Genomic DNA, 18517 nt, shown 5'->3' on the forward strand with positions numbered 1-18517 from the left:
GTCCCTCCCTTCTCTGATCTATCGTACACTCTAGGCTACCTGTGTCCTGTTGTTATCATACTGACTATTAGGAGATGATTATTTCCAAAATCCTTTCTGAAGACTACTGAATATTAGATTAATTAATTCTATTCGATCTTTACAATTTTCTCTATCACCTCTCTACTAGAATGGTCTATCCGTTCTCTAGAATCTCCACTGTTAGATTCTACCCTTTCAACTTCTCATTCTTACTAGTATAAACTCTTAACTCCCTCACTTCTCTTCCCCCTCTCTTGGTGGAGATGAACCCAGGGTCTTGTACATGCTAAGCAAGTGCTATTTCTTCGTATTACACACTAGTCCAGCATACAAACTCTTTTGATGACCAGGCATACAATTCTCTGTAGTAATTAGGGATCATTAACTAATACATTAAGTAGTGGTCTACTGACTTTATTTGTTCACTTCTCAATATCCACAACCATCTAAGATACAGGACACTTTATTAACTATGTTTAATATATCTCTCTACCAGATACCCAGAAGATATTCAAAAAATACTTTATTAGATGAAAGAATTAAGAATTTATACTTATCTTTTTTTAGTAGCAAAGAGAAAAAAATACTACAAACACATAAGCCTAGGAGAAAAGATGTGCTATACTTCCTCTACCACAAATAACTAACTCTTGTGACAGTTTCTTCTTCATAACCTCTTTTCAATCTACCCTCCTTTTTTCTTTTTCCTTCCCTCTCCCCCACTCTTCTTCCCGCCCTCTCCTTCTCCCCTAACCCTTCCTTTCTCTTTGAGACAAGTATTCTCTATGTAGCCCTGGCTGTCCTGGGATTTGCTATGTAGACCAGGTTGGCCTCACGTGCATAGAGACTGACCTGCCTCTACTTCATGAATGCTGGGACTAAGGTGTGGCCACCATGCTAGGCTAATCCATCCTGTTTTCTAACTCTTATGACAAGAAACTGTAGGAAGTTAAGGTCTACTAGACTGAGAGGAGCCAACCTAGAGTCTACCTGGTACTGTCAGAGGTTCTGTTCCTGCAGAGTCAATGAGAAGTGACCACGCAATGTCAACTGATGGGAATGTTTGGGTGCTGGGAGGGTATATGAGCTTCCCTTCATTGCTAAATAAACAAGTCGGCTGTCTGCCTTCTGACTGTCAGTGTCTGAGATGCTGACACTACCCCTTCTCACCCCAACCTCCCCACCAACAAGAAAGACGTTAGGGACCAGCAACATCACTCCACTTTGACTATAATTTCTTCTTTATAAACTCTTTTCAATTCATCATATTTTCTAAACTCTGTACAAGAAAAGACACATGGTAACAATATCCAAAATGAATAAACTCATGCTCGATACAATCATCACCTTATTGAGAAGCGGCTGTAATTTGGTCAGGGCTATCACTGTGGCTTCTATTAGAACTTGACTGTTGTACGTGTCAGGGCCTTTTAAGCAGCTTTCAAGCGCCTTTCAGGAAGACAGAAATCTTTATTTGACTTTTCATGGAAATAGAACATCAGTTCCTACAATGACTCTCCGATTTAGCTGAGACACATTTAGGTATTTGACAAGTAGTTTATTTGACAAACAATTTCTAAAAATGGTGAAAACTGTATAATTGGTTTCTTATTTTAAAAATATTTCTGCATTACATTCTAGTAAGAAGAGCATTATTATATTAATTATGAGTTATGTAGCTTTATATAAGGCTATAAGGCTTTGAGAACTGATAGACTATTAAGTATACTTGATTAGAAAAAGAGCCAAGCATTCTTTTTAAAAGGTATTTTTATTTTTTTGTTATTTCTGAGACAGGCTCTCTCTATTATGTAGTGCTGGCTACCCTGGAACTCACTATATAAACCAGGTTGGCCTCAAACTCACAGAGATCCATCTGCCTCCGTATCTAGAGTGCTGGGGTTAAAGGCCTTCGCCACCACATTGAACTTAAAGGTATTTTCTCCTGATAAGATTTCATCACTTCAAAGAATTACAGTAATGAAAAAATTGTTTCAAAATATATTATTTAAATTTTGATTGTTTTTAAAAACTGGAAGTTATAGTTTATAATTTGGGACAAATCTTTATGTAAAATAGAGTAAGTACCTTGCTAAGAATTCGGATAATCTGCTTTATCTGCCCATGAGACACACGTTTGCTAATACAGCCAAACACCACAAGAGCTCTTGGTTGTAGGGATGGGTTGTACTGAAAGGCAAATCTGAAATTAAAAAGTCAGAGAACTTATAAAAATCTTTGTTTATGTACACAATAAATACAAGACTAATTAAATTATGCTGCAAGAGCTATTTTCAACAATACACATACATTTACAGTTTGTATTTAACTTAGGACACACCTTTGTGCTAGTTCTGTCCACTGATCCAGCCACTTGCATGTTGGAATATCTCTCATACATGCCTGAAAAACAGGATACTCTGTATGTTTATATATATATACACACATATACATATATATATGTACATAAATGTTTCTAGAAATATTTATGTTCATCATGTCATTAAGTGATATTTATTATAAAAAACACATTCCAGGGATTGGAGAGATGGCTCAGCAGCTAAGAGCACTTTATGTTCTTGAAGAGAATATAGGTTCTGTTCCCAGAATCTACAAAGTGGTTCAGAACCATTCATAACTCCAGGTCTAGGGAATTTGATATCCTCCTCTTGTGAACTTCTCTTTTGACCCTTGGGCACCAGGTACACATGTGGTACATAAACATACATGTAGGCAAAACATTTATACAAAGTAAAATAAATCTAATTTAAAAAATGAACACATTTTAAAGAAATACCTTAAGTTCTATGTTTAATATACCAGAAAGAACCAGCATTTCCCCTGTATACCAGAAAATTATTTTTCAGACAAAGTATTACTATGTAGCCCTGGCTGGCCCAGAATTCCCTACATACACTCATTGGCTTGAAACTCACAGAAATTCACCTGCCTCTGTCTCCTGAATGCTAAGATTAAAGGTTTATGCCACTATACCCTACATATTATATATCTTAAATATGATTTTAGTTTAGTTTCTTGTCATTTTTCCTTCTGTACCTCCATGATCTCCAATAAAGCCTCTGTGACTGTTTCCAGGGATGTCAAAGCAAAAGTCTCCCTCTCATAGGAGCCTGGGGAGAAAGACCGGTCCCGGTAACTGGAACGGAAGGCGATGACTGCAGCTGACTTAACTTTGCTAATGCCAAACAGTAAGTAAAATTTGGGTAATGAGAATTCTGTTAGACTGAGTCTTAAAACTTGCTTGGTCTCTTCTGTAAAAGAAAAAGAAAGTATCAGTATTTTAATTCTAAAGTGTTATGTTTCATCTTGAACTCAAGAAAATTTAAATATCATGTACACATCACACAGCCACGCTTCATGAGTCAAATCTCTAGATGTATTATATTAGCAGTTAAATAACACACTGGCACTAGTAATGCAGCACTACCAACCTACAACAAGTTTTTAGACTCTATGATAATTATGACTATCTGCATGAAACATAGAAGATCTTTATTACAGCTTGCCATGACATGGAAATAGTTTTTATTATTTTCTTCTTTGATAGAATTTCAAATTACTGCTTCTATGCCTGGTGAGATGATACAATCACAGTAATAAACCTACAGCAGTCAGGTAAGGTAAAACTGAGAAAAGAACTATTTAAATAAAAAAAATTACCTTCTCCTGTCTTTAAAAATGAAAACAACATTAACAACAACAAAATCAGATTACCTTCTAGAAACTTACCACTAAAATGAAGCTGTGAACAAGTACACAGAGAGTGAATGATATTAATGACCAATCCATGTGTGGAAGCTCGAAGGGACAAGGGACCCGTGGCTACTAAGAAAGTAACAACATGGAAGAGATAGGGTAGATGAGCTGCCACATCGAGGGAGTTGTTGAAGGACAGCATCAGCATGTAGCGGGCTAAAATAGCAATATCATCCCACATTAGATGTTGTTCTAAAGTTGGAGTTGGAGATAAGCAAGTCTTGTCTATTATTTTACACATCCGTCCAATAACCTGTAAAAAAAAAAGTTTTAAAAACACGAGACTAAAAGTTTCTTCATAAAAAAAGTTCAGTGGGCTGGAGAGACTGCTCAGAGGTTAAAAGCACTGGCTGATCTTGCTGAGGACTTTGGTCTCCAGTACCCACATAGCAACTAACAACCATCTACATTTTCAGTTCCATGGGATCTAACATCCTCTTCTGGCCTCTGCAGAAAATGAGCACATGTGGGACACATACATACGTCCACTCACACACACATAAAAGAAAAATAAATCTTAAAAAAAATAAATTCAGGGTTGATAAGATGGCTCAGCAGGCTGGCTAAGTTGCATGTTGGAAAATCTCTCATACATGCCTGAAAAACACGATACTGTGCATGTTTACACACACACACGTGTATATAAATTTTCTAGAAATATTTAATTTCATCATGTCATTAAGTGATATTTGTTATAAAAAACACATAGCCAAACCTTGGGTTTGATCCTTGGGACCCATCGGGTGGAAGGAGAGAACTAACACCTACAAGTTATCCTCTGACTTCTACATATAAGAAGCCACAGCACACACACCCATACCCCACTTTCTCTTAAGTAAGTTTAAACTTAGCTAGTTACAAGACAAAAACTCTCAGGATGATGAACAGAAGTACTATGGCATAGTCCAAGAGGTACAGAAAAAGTGGTTACCTTACTTGACACCAATTTCACATTTCCAGAAGCCAAAGCCACAGCTGTATCTGCCATCACCTCAGCCTTGATAGACCCTAACCCTCCTGTAGCACTGGTTTTGATGAAACTGTCAAGCACAACATCCAGCAGATCTGTGATCTGGCGAAACAAGGGGAAGTCTTGCTGTTTTCAAGCATATTGATGGCTTAATTTTCAACGAAAAAACACTCAAAGGAGCCCAAGAAGCAGAGACACCCTGTTTTCCTTCAGATTTTCAAAGTTTTAGTCTTAGAGACCTGTAAACTATCCAGGACAGTATGAGGCTGTTCCCTGATTTCTTTAGACAAAGACCGGTGTTCAGAGTTTAAATATCTGTGTATGCCTATCTTCAGTCACTCAGAAAGTGCCTCTCTGCTCATCTAAGACAGTAATACATGACCAATCTAATGACTTTAACCACATCACACAACCAGGAAATTTGCTCCATAGTCATTTAAAATCATTTAGACATTCACAGCATTGTCTAGTAAGGGCTGCTTCCTTAAGTGATTATTTTAAGGAATAATATGCACTTCCTTTGTCAGATTAAGGAAAGTTGTATCATAGCTTATGCTACAATTGTAAATGAAACCAAATGTTCTGAATAACAGCATTAAGAAGCATTTACTGAGATCTGTGGTGTATAGGGAATGGGGTACATATTTAAACACTATTTATGACAAATGACAATAGGTTTCTACAGTTAAACTCAATAGAATTATACAACGAAGAGAGCTCTAAAATACATTAACTATTTGCAGGGTGGGGAATGTATCTGCATGCTTCTGAAGGAGAGAATGGTATGCTCTGTATAATGTGGGCACTAAGAGTTAGTAGCACAAGGAGGTACTAGGTAAGTATCAGTGCAAATTCAGTACCTGCCCAAGGCTTCCCCATATTTTCGCTTGAATAGAAGGGTACATCTGCTTCTCATTTATAGTCATTGTTATTAGCTTATCAAGGATGGCAGTAACCCTTTGTCGTTTGGCATCATCATTATGTTTACAAAAACGAACTAGATTTGATAGCCATGGAGTCATATATTCCAAACAAAGGTGCTTCAATTCAATACCTGTGGAGAAAATACTGAATTAATACAGATAGTCAATGAAAATTACAAACATTTCATTTTTTATGTGTATGAGTATTTTTGTACATGTATATCTGTGCATCACATGCTTGAGGCTGGAACAGGGTGTCTGATCCCCTGGGACAAGAGTTACAACACATGGTTATGAGCCAATTACATGGGTGTTGGGAATCAGATTCATGTAGCATGAACTCTAATTGTTCTTAATAAAAAACCCAGAGTCAGATATTAGGAGATGAAAGCTGAGAGATCAAAGAAGCAGTGTAGCAAGTCACTAGGAGAGACCTTTTACCTCTACCGAATCCTCAGACCAAAGGGACAATCCTGTTCTCAGACTGCACCTCAGACTATATCGTCAGACTGCATCTGTATCCACCAAACCTAAGACTGCAGCTGAGCCTTATATTCCTCTCTCCCCTCAGCCATATCACTCCTGTCTCCACCACCCTAGTGCTGGGATTGAAGGTCTCTGATCCCAAGTGCTGGGATCACCTTTGTGTGAGCTATTTCTTGATTGAGAAACCTTGTTAGCCAATTATTTTTAAGAGATGGATCCCAGCTAAGGTGCGTCTTTCTGGAGCCTGAGAGAAAACTGGGGCATGAACCAGGTGCTCGCTGTCTGTGTGATTCCCGCTGGACACAGCTGAGCTTGGACTTCTTGTTTCTGTTTTGTGAGTTTTCCCCTTATGATAAATAAAAACATAATTGGTTTATCCTTTAGCTAGCCTGGTTATTTCCTGAATCGAGCTAATTTCTACGGTTGGTGCCCAACATGGGGCAAGCCGTGGTCAGGCTCCATGCTGTTCATTTTGCGTATAAAATTCCCGGCTCTGAGTAACCACTACCGGCTGACATCGGGGTCTGAGGTGGGTGGAGAGATGCGGGAGGCCATGGCTGAAAAAGGCCAACGACCTCGTACCCAGTGCTGTCACTGCCACCACAGGCAACATACCCTCTGTCCCCAACAGGAGAAGCCCTCCTCCCTCCACCCACTGTCTAACTGCCAAACAGTCAAAAACCCCTGGGAAGCACAGAATCTGTGATTTACACTAAACAACTGTTTTAATTTAAACATCTTTCAGTATTTGATGCTAAATTCAGAGTCAAACCAGCCAGGCGACTACAAGTGCGCAGCAACACCTACTGGCATGTAACGGTTATTGCACCTACTCCAGCTAACTCAACCACAGGAAAGATTTAAAATAAAAAAAATATAAATTTATAATTTAAAAGGAAAAATGACAGACAATTTAAGAATCCAGAAATTCAATAGCTTTTTACTTATACTATGTACAATGTCATGTAAGGTTTATATGATTTCCCTCCTATCATTATATTTGATTCTGGGGATTAGTTTTATCCTCCATATTTTCTCCTTAAAAACATGGTTTGATAATAGGGCCCAAAATGAGGCACTTTTAGAAATAATACAGTCTTTACAGACTGACACTGATCAATTAAAAGAAAAATTCAAAACTCTGAAAAAGAATACAAACAATTTGACTAACAAAACCCAGTCAAATGAGGTACTTTTATCTGTAATAGTCAAGCTTGTACTTATGTTAGTTAGGTTTTCTAGATATATAAAAATATATATCTATTATATATTCAGAGACCTTCAAAATATAACATTTAAATGTTTTAATAACTTAGGACTTTGATGGACAGTGACACATCTGCTCCTGGCAGCACCAATTACTTCAAGAGGAAGATGGGCATCGAAGAGGCTCCTTATGGAGTTTGCTAGACATTTGGGCAAGAAACTGCTCTTGCCTGGACTGCTTGATAAACTGAACATATAGGACCCACAGAGAGATGACTGCTGAACTTGCCTAAAGGTGAGACGATCCTTCAGAGTTCCTGCTTCATGAAAGAGTGGATAGATATTCTGCAGGACACAGAAGAAAGTGACTGACAAACTGTCAATATAGGTGGAACTGTCTTTAAAATTTCCTGCTTCATAGAAAAGTCTGCTGGATACTATGGGCCTGTAGGCTAAAGATGGATGCCCCAATGGTACAAAAGAACTTTGGTGACTGTCCAGGTAGCAAGAGATCTGTCAATTCTAGAGTTCTGGAAGGTGCTTAAAATGCACTTCCTGTTTCCTTAGGAAATATTATATTCTTCTGGAGTCTTTGATAGAGTTAAAGATTTGATAGTTATCATTATAGTTTTCCTTAGTTATGATAAAAGATAAAGTAGATATAAATATTATAACTATAATTCTTGTTTAATATCTGTTCTATGTAATTTTACTATGTTAAAGTTAAAGCTTTCCTTTTTGTTTAAACAGAAAAGGGGAAATTGTGTAGGAGGTCCTTCTGTCTATGTGCTGCTTTTATTGGTTAATGAATAAAGAAACTGGCTTGGCTTATAGCAAGGAAAAAGGAAGGCAGAGTCAGGGAGAAGTCATGGAGCCTCCGCCAGAGACAGACTCAGGGAACTTTATCCGGTAAGCCACAGCCTTGTGGTGACCAGATTAATAAAAATGGGTTAAATTAATATGTAAGAGTTAGCCAATAAAAAGCTAGAAATAATGGGCCAAGCAGTGATTTAATGAATACAGTTTCTGTTTGATTATTTCGGGGCTAAGCGGCTGGGAACTAACAAGTGGCTCTTCCTCCAACAATTTCTTTTAGACTGGATCAATTTTGTGTAGCTCAGGGTGGCCTTGAACTAACAGAGATCCATCTGCCTCTGTTTTCCAAGTCCTGGGATTAAAAATGTGTGCAACCACTCCCTGGCCTCTAGAGGCTTAGCTCTGCACTCTGCTCTTCAGGTAAGTTTTATTTGTATTTATTTATACAAACCCAGGACCTCTGGAAGAGCAGCTAGTATTTGTAACTGCTGCCCCACCTCTCCAGTCGCAGCAATGACTTTACCATGAAGAAATGGAGGGGAGGGGGCTGGAGAGATGGCTTAGCAGTTAAGAGCTTTGCCTGCTCTTCCCAAGGTCCTGAGTTCAATTCCCAGCAACCACATGGTGGCTCACAACCATCTGTAATGAGGTCTGGTGCCCTCTTCTGGCCTGCAGGCAAACACACAGACAGAATACTGTATACATAATAAATAAATAAATTTTGAAAAAAAAGGAAACATCACTAAAAAACATGCTTAAAAAAAAAAAGAAATGGAGGGGAGGCTGAAAGCAAAGGTTGTTAATTTGAATTAGGCCTGGACAAAGATTTAGATAGGAGTAAAGATACTAAACTTTGAAAAAAATATTTTTTTTCTTGTTTGGTTTTTCAAGACAAGGCCTGTATAGCCTTGGCTGTACTGGAACTCACTCTGTAGACCAGGATGGCCTTGAACTCAAAAGCTCTGCTTGCCTCTGCTTTTGGAGTGCTGGGATTAAGGGTGTGTGTCAACACCGCCCAGCTGAAGAAATAATTTTAAAAGTCAGTAAACCAAACCAGGAGTAGTGGTTCACACCAAGTCTGATCTACAGAGTGAGTTCCATGACAGCCAGGGCAACAGAGAAACTTGTCCCAAAACAAACAAATAAACAAACAAAATACTGTACTGAAACATATACAGCAAAACATATTAGCATTCTAACCTTTAAATTTTGTTGTTGTTGTTTTGTTTTAGATAGGGTCCCAATACATAGCCCTGGCTGTCCTCAAACTCATAGAGTTCCACATGCCTCTGCCTCCCTAGTGCTGGAATTAAAAGTGTACACTGCCATTCATGGCCATTCCATTCAAACATTTTTAAGTATATAGTTTGGTGGCATGAAGTACATTGTTACGTGACTACCACCACCACCCATCCTTTAAACTTATTTTTTATTATTTATTTATTTATCTGAGACAGGGTTTCTCAGTAGCTATGGAGCCATTTCTGGAACTTGTTCTGTAGACCAGGCTGGCCTCAAACTCACAGAGATCCACCTGCCTCTGCCTCCTGAGTGCTGGGATTAAAGACGTGTGCCTTTACTTTTCCAAACTGAAACTTTGGATCTGATCAGTTTTAATGGCATCATATTTTCTATATTAAAGAGAACCAGCAACTTAATTTGTTTGCTCATTTGATTTTCCAACTCTTTTTTTCCTATTAAGTAGCTTTAATAAATTGGAAAGTAGGCAAAATGAATACATGATAATGGAGGTCATAAAAGGTCACTTTGGTGAGGGGCAGTATTGAGAGAGGCTTCTGGACACTAGAAATATTGTGGGCTGTGATTTAGAAGACACTTTCATAATACACTTACTGTCAAAGCTCACAAATTAATACCTACTCACTTAATACCCACATACTTTACTATAACAAGATAGACCTCAGTTTTAAAACATCAACATAAAAACAGTATGCTACAAACATCTCATCATTAATTCTTATTAAAAGTGTGTGTGTTCAGAGACCAGAGTCCTGGGGAGGTCAGAGGATAACTTTGTGGGGTTGGTTCCCCCTTTCACCTTTACATGGGCTCTGGGGATTGAACTCAGATTGCCAGGCTTTGTGGCAAGTACCTTTACCCACTGAGTCACCTTGCTGGCTCCTGAAGATATGAATATTCTTAAGGGTCTAATCTACTTAAAAGTCTTTCTAGAAAAATCCTTCTTTCAATGCTATTGACCATCAGGATTTAATCTTTAAAAGTATTTTTCAATCTGATACCTAATCAGTCATTGCACAATACTTTCAGTATGTATTTTTTAAGTAACAAACTTAAAAATTCTTTTCTTAGCATGATGGACATGGTTCTGTGACTCACGAACGGACAGAGCTCTTCTCAACTAAGGACACTTGGCTTTCCACAGTCTCTCCAAAGTCATCTCCAGCTCTAGCTTGGGCATTCACTGTTTTTTTTTTTTTGTTTTTTTGTTTTTTTTGATTTTTGAGACAGGGTTTCTCTGTAGTTTTTGGTGCCTGTCCTGGAACTAGCTCTTGTAGACCAGGCTGGCCTCGAACTCACAGAGATCCGCCTGCCTCTGCCTCCCGAGTGCTGGGATTAAAGGGTATTTGTACTCTTTGTATATTCCAAAGTCTCATGAAGCCGATCTGTTCATTATTTACTCTGCTTCTATCTTGTGTTTGTTTCACCTATTCTACTTTCATAAAAGCAACTAAGTACCCACTTCTTTTATTAATGCTTCCAAATTTATATTCAATTCTTAAATATAACTAGAACTTACTCTGGTATCTTTTGTGCAGATGGCCTAACTTAGTTCATTTCCTAAACTCATTTAGATGGTTTCATCTTCCCAAGTAGTTTGTGAAGTTTCAGCTGTCTGCTTCTCTTAAGTGGATCGATCTGTCTGCTCATTTGTGAACATCTGTGTTTTGATACCGTGTCAATATAATGTGTACAGATGTAAAGACATCTGTAATATTTGTACTTCCTTTCTTTTCAATATTTTCTCAGCTATTCATTTTCAAAAGAATTTAAAATCATTTGAAAATTTGAAATTCCATAGCTACTTTGATGGGGCTGGATTAAAGCTGAAATGATTTCACAAGAGCTGCTTATACAGAAGCACAACAGGCCTGTTCACACTCAAATAGCCTCAAACCTTTAGTTATTAATAAAGCTTTGCACTTTTCTTCCTTTGCCAAACTTATACAAGTTCTCATCAGAGTTACACTCCTATAGCTTTTGCTTGAAAAAAAAACTAACAAAAAAACAAAAAAAGAACAAAACATATCTGACAATCTTAATGATTTGTTAAAAGTATTTAAAAACCTAATACTGAAGTATTAAGAAACGTGTTTGAATGAAGAACACAGGGAAAAAAGCTTTTTGTATTACAGGGCAAAACAGAGAAAGAAGTGTCAGGAATGGAGCCAGGAGAAGAGCATCATCTATGCTATACAGGGTGTGGAGGTGCACAGATAAAAAGAATAGGCAGTAAATTAATGGGACTTATTAAAATAAACTTGGGACTGACGCTGGATCTAGCACCACCTACCATGACATTCTTTATGAAACACAAATGTCCAATAAAAGCCACAGTTCAAAGTCAGCTATAGAAAAGAAAAGTAAGTATTTCCTTAATAATCAAGATGTGTTCAACTTTCTATGTGTTCTTCTATGAGAAGAAACACTAAAGTTCATGTAGTGGAAATAAAGAAGGAAATCCTTGAAGCGCCTGGACACAGGCCAGAGGACCCCCTGCTCCCTGAACTTCCTGACAGAGTTCAGACAGGCTTCTCTGTGCATCACACCAAGATTTTCTTTCAGAGTTCCTTCAGTTACAGGGTACCCAGGCCAAAGGGGGGGGGGGAGGGAGGAAAGTTTTTAAAAAGTACAAATAAAGTAAGTGAAAGACCACTGGTAAATTTCCAAACAAAAAAAGTTCTTTGAATTTCTTAGAATCATTTTGAGCATTAAAGAAAATCATTACTTACTAGATTTGCTAAATCCAGAAATACACTCTTCCAAAAACTCTAAGGTGAGGTGTGGCTCATTGGCTGCAAGCGTCTTACTGATTGAGACAATAAAGAGGGTGTTGTTGGCAGGGATGCATAACCCTGATGTCTCTAGTAACTGGCCCTCAATTTTTAAATTAAAGGTACAAGTTAAGGCACACAGAAGATTATAGGCAGCAGACCTAAGAGAAAATGCAAAGGAGATTGTTTTAAATTTTTTTTGTAATTTTATTTTTCCCACAACATACAACTCAAGATTGTATTACAAAGCACAGTTAACTCTTTTTCAGTGTTACGATTGACTAGAGACAGAATGTAGAGTGAACCCCAAACAAGAGATTCATGAAATTGATATCACAAGAGCCCACAAGGCTCCTAAGACAGGCAGGTGTAGTAGGCCTTTCTAGAAATTTTCACAGGAGCATAAACCAACAAAGATTTAGGGACTAGGTGAATCAACAGGAACAAATGACAAAATAAAGGCATGCCGTGTTTTCAGTGAGGTCAAAACTCTGCTGGTGGTTACTCTCTGGTAGACCCAGTGAAATAGAGACTAAGAGAGAAAGAGGCCTGGTGGCACATGCCTTTCATCCTGGCACTCAGAAGGCAAAGGAGGTAAAACTCTTACGAGTTTGAGGCCAGCCTGATCTACAGAGGGAGTTCCAGGCCAGATCCTTTCATTTTTTAAGAGAAGGCATTTAATCAGATTATAATGTTAGGAGTGTTCAAGTAAGGATATCCCCAAAATGTCTGGGTGTCCTACAATTTTCACTGCAAACTAGTGGTTAAAATCGAAGTTAAAAAAGATGTAGCTACATCTTCTGCTCTGTGACCTCATTCTATTATATAAAACCACTGAAACCAATCATACGTTACCTATGGTCTATTAGAACAAAAAAAAAGTTACACATATATACAAACATATTTAAGCAAATCAGAACAGTTTAAAGAACTTCTGCGGTACAGTGCCTTCCTTACACGTGGGAGGCCCCAGTTTGATATCTAATATCCCAAAATAATGCCCCCACTCCCAATTCCATCCCATTCCACTCCATCCCATACCAAATGACAAGCTCAAGTTTAAAATACACACACACACCCCAAAAAAACAAAAAACAAAACAAAAACCTGTTGGATTATTCAGTAAATTTCAGGTTTTCATTACCTCTGAATTTTTGCCATGTTGATACAGAAGAAAAAAGCCATGGTGATTGTGTGCTTCACCAACAACTGAAAGCTATCTGCTTGCTTTGTCACTAGAAAATGGTACAATTTCACTCAAACTAATAATAGTGAGATAGCCATTAGCATTATTTAACAAAGATGTCATAGGGCAAGGCATACAGCATAGGTCTGTAATCCTAGAATTGAGGGTCCAAGGCAGGAGGATTGTAAATTCCAGGCTAGAAAGATCCTGTCCCTAAAACCAGAAAACCTGATCTATAAATAAAAAAACAAAAAACAAAAAAAACTTACTTAGAATTGAGAACAAAGACAGGCTCATAGCTCAATTTTCCCCAAAAATGAGCACACTAATGTCAATACTTGTGAATTTATCTTTCACTAACTAGTAGAAACTTGATGTCATACTATGTTAATGTTATTTTACACTTTTTAAGAGCTATAAAAAATGGCTCCTGGGGCTGGAGATATGGGTCAGTTGTTCTTCTAGAGGACCTGGGATCAATTCCCAGCACCCACACGGGAGCTCACAACTGTCTGTAACTCCAGTTCCAGGGGATCTGACACCCTCATACAGACACACATGCAGGCAAAACATCAATGCACATAAAAATAAAATAAATCATTAAAAAAAAAACACCTGGGCTCCTGTAACTTGGACTATGTGTCAGAGAGCCTTCTGGGAAAAGGGAAGTCAAGCACACATAAAATTTAGTGAGCCTTTTTTGGATTCCATGAAGCCTATATAAGTAAAGAAATTCTGTTGATTATTGATCTTGAAATCTCTCCCCTACCCCAAGACAGGGTCTCACAATGTAGTCCTGGCTGAACCAGAGTTTTCTATGTAAACTAGTCTGGCCTAGAACTCACAGGGATGTATCTGTGTGTGCCTCCTGCATGCAAGTGTGAAAAGTATATGCTATCACATCTGACTTAAAATTTTTAATTACATTTATTTATTTGTGTGTGTATGCATATATGCAGACACAAACAAGCCAGAACACATACAAGAATGTCAAAAGTCAGTCTTCAACAATATTAGTCAAACACTTCTTTACCATGGAGTCATCATGCTGGATATATATATATATATATATATATATATATACACACACACACATATATATACATATACATATATACATACATATACACACACCTTTTCTTTTAAATAAAGGAAAAACTGAAAGCCTAAAAGGCCCACTATGAAACCTAAGCTATCACACACACACACACACACACAAACCCTAAGAAAGAATTCCTAAGTCTAGCATCTCTCACCTCAAATGATCATGATCAGATGTGTTTCTGGGTTTGAAATATTTACATAGATTTTGCAAAATTATGTATAATTAAAAACTCTGAAATAGTCTGGGTGTGGTGGCAAATGACTTTAATCCCAGCAAGTTCTAGGCCAGCTAGAGCTATACAATGAGAGCCCATCTTAATAAAAAAAAATGCATGTTATAAATTCTGGACAAAATACACAAGATGGTTCATATTTTGGATTTTAGATTAGGAATGTTTCATCTCCATTAGTAAAAATCTTGACATTCCCAAGATATCTAAGATAAAGAACCAGCTAAACCAGAAAATGAGAGGGAAGAAAAAGGAAATGGGGAACCAAGGAGAGACAAGAAGGGATGGGGGAAAATACTATTCTCTAAACACAAACTGTTCGTTAGTGTTGTACTATCCGAGCACAAACGCTATTTATCAGATCTTTCCAGGTGCAATAGGAAAGCACGTTACTGTTACCAAAAAGGAGAGTTCAGGCATGAGAAGTGAAAACAGCAGCTCCACACTAAAGCCAAATCCGCTGGCTCTATCGGCTGACACAGCAGACCACAGCAGATCACAGTGCCCAAAGAGAACCAACTAGACTGTGCTCAGAGGAATGAAAATGAGGGAGGAAGGGGAAGATGGGGAGGGAAGGAAAAATCTTTTTAAAAACAGTTCTGAAACTGTTATCTTAGGGCTGATGGTTGAAACCCTGAGCTGCACCAGGTTCTACCACAGCTGCCCTCCTGGGTTCAGCTGTTGTTCCTTCATGGGATCCACATCTGAATCTCTAAGACAATGTTTAGGTGCCTCATTCACCAAGTCCCAGCAGTGTTTGCTTCAGCCCCTCAGTTATACATTGTCTTCTACTTGGCCACAGGTCGTCTGGAGGGCAATTTAGGGCCACAGCAGTGACATACCACGATGTGTGTATTTCACTGGGATGCTTTCCAGTGGATGACATCCTTTTTGTCATGTTGCTTCTGCCACTGAGGCAAAGGAGACCAACATAAGATTTCTTTAGAGAATCTTACTAAAGTGAAATAGGGAGACAGGAGTAATGCATTTGGGTCACTAAACTTTAGGCCTTCCTTCTCTAAACAATAATACTGTTAGTGAATAAGTGATACATTATTTAACCTGAAGTGAACTTAAAAGACGATTAAAAAAGAAAAGAGGGGGAAGTGCGGGTAAGAAATACCTACCGTAGACTAGGATCTGAACTGCCTAAATTAAGTAATGCAATATTAAGCAGTGTCCCAGGGACATCTTTTGGTCGAATCTTGGTATGCTGGGGGATGGAGTCAGGCTGTGACAGCTCCCAGCGGGTCCTGATATGAATGATAGACTGGACAATGGCTTCACACTCCTGATGCATGAAGGTAAGTGGTGTGCCTTGGTTTGCAATGGTTAAGGTGAACTGGTTCTCATCCACTAGGCAGATCTCTTCGATTTCAGAAGCATAGTAGATGTCATTTAAAAAGACGGATTGCCCCAATACTTTTGTTCTCTCTGCTGAGGTTACTTGAACAGCAGTAGAGCCAACCTGAAAAATGGTAGTGAGGAAGAGGAGAATTAACTTCCATTATATAGAATTCTCAGAAGGTTCAAAGCTAACTCACCCAAGTATCCCCACACGATGTTTGCCATTTAAATGTTACTATTATATATTCAAGATATTACCATTAGATATTCAAATTACTTATAAATATACTCAAAAAAACTGACACCATCAGAAAAGAATTATTCTATAAAAAAGGCCAAGAATTCCATAAACAGGTGATAGAATGGGTCAAACTCACCACTCTGAAAAACCATGAACTGATTAAGAGAACCATCAGCAGGTCCTTTCCACTCTGCACACTCGACTGCTGGGCAGAGTCACAGTGAGGAACTACAGCATTCTTCTGCCCCTAGCCTGACCTTCAGTGCCTTAAAAGTTAATCTATTTTATTTGAATGAGTGTTTGACTGCATACATATCTGTGCATCACGTGTGTCTGGCGCCCTCAGGAACTGAAGCTACAGATGGTTATGAGCCACTATGTGGGTTCTGGAAATTGAACCCTAGACCTCTGGACACCAGCCCTCATGAGTGTCTTTTAAGTGCATACTTTTTACACCTTTTGCAGGACCATAAGAAAGACAGAAATCTTGGTCTTTCCATACCTGGATGTAACTGATATTGGATATGCAACTACAATAATTACTTGTAGAGGTCAGACTATAAACTGGTTGGTCAAGAAAGGCACCAAATCATTCAAAAACAGATGGGAAGTTACCTTAATAGAGACTTTGGTGTCTTTGTGAGCTAGCTTGAGAGCATTGTGGAACACCTTTAGGTCTTCTTCCAGAGTCAAGGTGGCAGCAGGGAGTTTCTGTTGCTCATGCTCTATGTGCTCAGCCAGCTTCCCGGGGCAGTCTATAAAAATAAGCCGTTTGCTGCCCTTCAGGCCAGTCAGCAGCCGCTCGTGGTACTTGGTGTACTCCCTGACCCAGGAGTTACAGTTATAGATATAGACTGCAGACACATTGTCATAAGCAAAGCCAGGAAAAACAACAAACCACTTAGAGAGGAAGTCTGTTTTAAAGCGATTGCTAGGTCCAGTATGGGTAAGGTCCACTACAATTTCATATGGCTTTGCATAATATGGCTTTAAAGTCAGCAAGACATGGTATATCAGCAAATCACCATTGATTTGGCCAGTTTTGAACCTAAGGAAGGCAACAAAAAGGATAAACATTGTTAAGATTTCTGAATATATAGAATATGAATCTCTTTTCTTGTTTCACTTTTATTAATTATGCATGCATATGGAGGCCAGAAGACCGCAGTGATATTTTATTTGTAATCTAACAAATAAAGCTTGCCTGAAGATCAGAGTGGAGAGCTAAGAGTTAGCCAGAGAAGCTAGGCAGTTGCGACACACACCTTTAATCCTAGTACTCAACAGAGGTAGATGGATTTCTGTGAGTTCAAGGCCACCCAGGGCTACAGAGTTGAATGCTTCTGAAAGAGAAACGGAGCTCAAAGGTGATCCCAGCACTTGGGACATAGGCCTTTAATCCCAGCACTAGGGAGGTGGAGATAGGAGCGATATGGCTGGACAGAGATAGGAATACAAAACAGGAGGAAACAGGAGCTCAGACGTAGTCTGAGATTCAGTTTGAGATGCAGTCTGAGGATTCAGGCTGAGGATTCAGGCTGAGGATTCGTAGAGGCAGATGTAGTCTGAGATTTTGTAGAGACAGGATAATCCCTTTGGTCTGATCATTGGTGGAGGTAAGAACTCTCTAGTGGCTGGCTGCTTTGCTTCTCTGATCCTTCAACTTTCACTCGATAGCTGACTCCGAGTTTTTATTATTAAGAACAATTAGAATTCGTGTTACAGAAGACAACACAGGATGCCTGTGAGGTCAGAGTCAGTCCCCTCTACCATGTATGTTCTGGAGATTGCACTCAGGTTGTCAGGCTTGCAATGAAAACATTTTTACCTGCTGAGCCATCTCGCGGGCCCCTTTAAAAAATTTTATGATTAATCTTCTTGTATTTTTGGTTGTGAGGCTAGCCTTTCACAGCTGAGCCATCTCTCTGACCTGATTAATTTTCTAAAGAGGACAATGATATAAAACAATTATTCGAAGCGTAGATTTATGTTTATATTTCTTAAGATACTGTGGTCAATAAGGCCAAAGAGAAAAGGAACAAACTGCCTTAAGACTTTTGAAAATAACAAATCTGCCCACCAAGAAAGAAAGAAGACAGCAGACAGGGAGAAGGCACCTGGGTGCACTATATTTCTCAGAGAAGCCGCTGGTTGGAAAAGGTACCCAGAAGCTTTA

At 38.6% G+C, this 18517-nt stretch overlaps 1 protein-coding gene across 7 annotated transcripts in view; it reads right to left on the minus strand.

Moving 5' to 3' along the window:
• The window catches only part of Nf1 (neurofibromin 1), a 255492-nt gene that overhangs the window by 36701 nt on the left and 200274 nt on the right, over positions 1-18517 (minus strand). For all 7 annotated transcript variants that reach the window (XM_085695476.2, XM_085695470.2, XM_085695469.2 and 4 more), the window contains 10 exons: positions 16957-17389; positions 15881-16221; positions 12192-12394; positions 5629-5822; positions 4730-4870; positions 3772-4051; positions 3079-3293; positions 2363-2424; positions 2110-2224; positions 1369-1470 (listed from right to left, as the gene is read on the minus strand). In XM_085695476.2, the coding sequence (XP_085551602.1) occupies positions 1369-1470; positions 2110-2224; positions 2363-2424; positions 3079-3293; positions 3772-4051; positions 4730-4870; positions 5629-5822; positions 12192-12394; positions 15881-16221; positions 16957-17389 (2086 nt within the window). The remainder of the gene's footprint in view (positions 1-1368; positions 1471-2109; positions 2225-2362; positions 2425-3078; positions 3294-3771; positions 4052-4729; positions 4871-5628; positions 5823-12191; positions 12395-15880; positions 16222-16956; positions 17390-18517) is intronic.

The sequence above is a fragment of the Myodes glareolus genome, chromosome 9, assembly GCF_982192425.1.
Source record: "Myodes glareolus chromosome 9, mMyoGla1.1, whole genome shotgun sequence".
NCBI lineage: Eukaryota > Metazoa > Chordata > Mammalia > Rodentia > Cricetidae > Myodes > Myodes glareolus.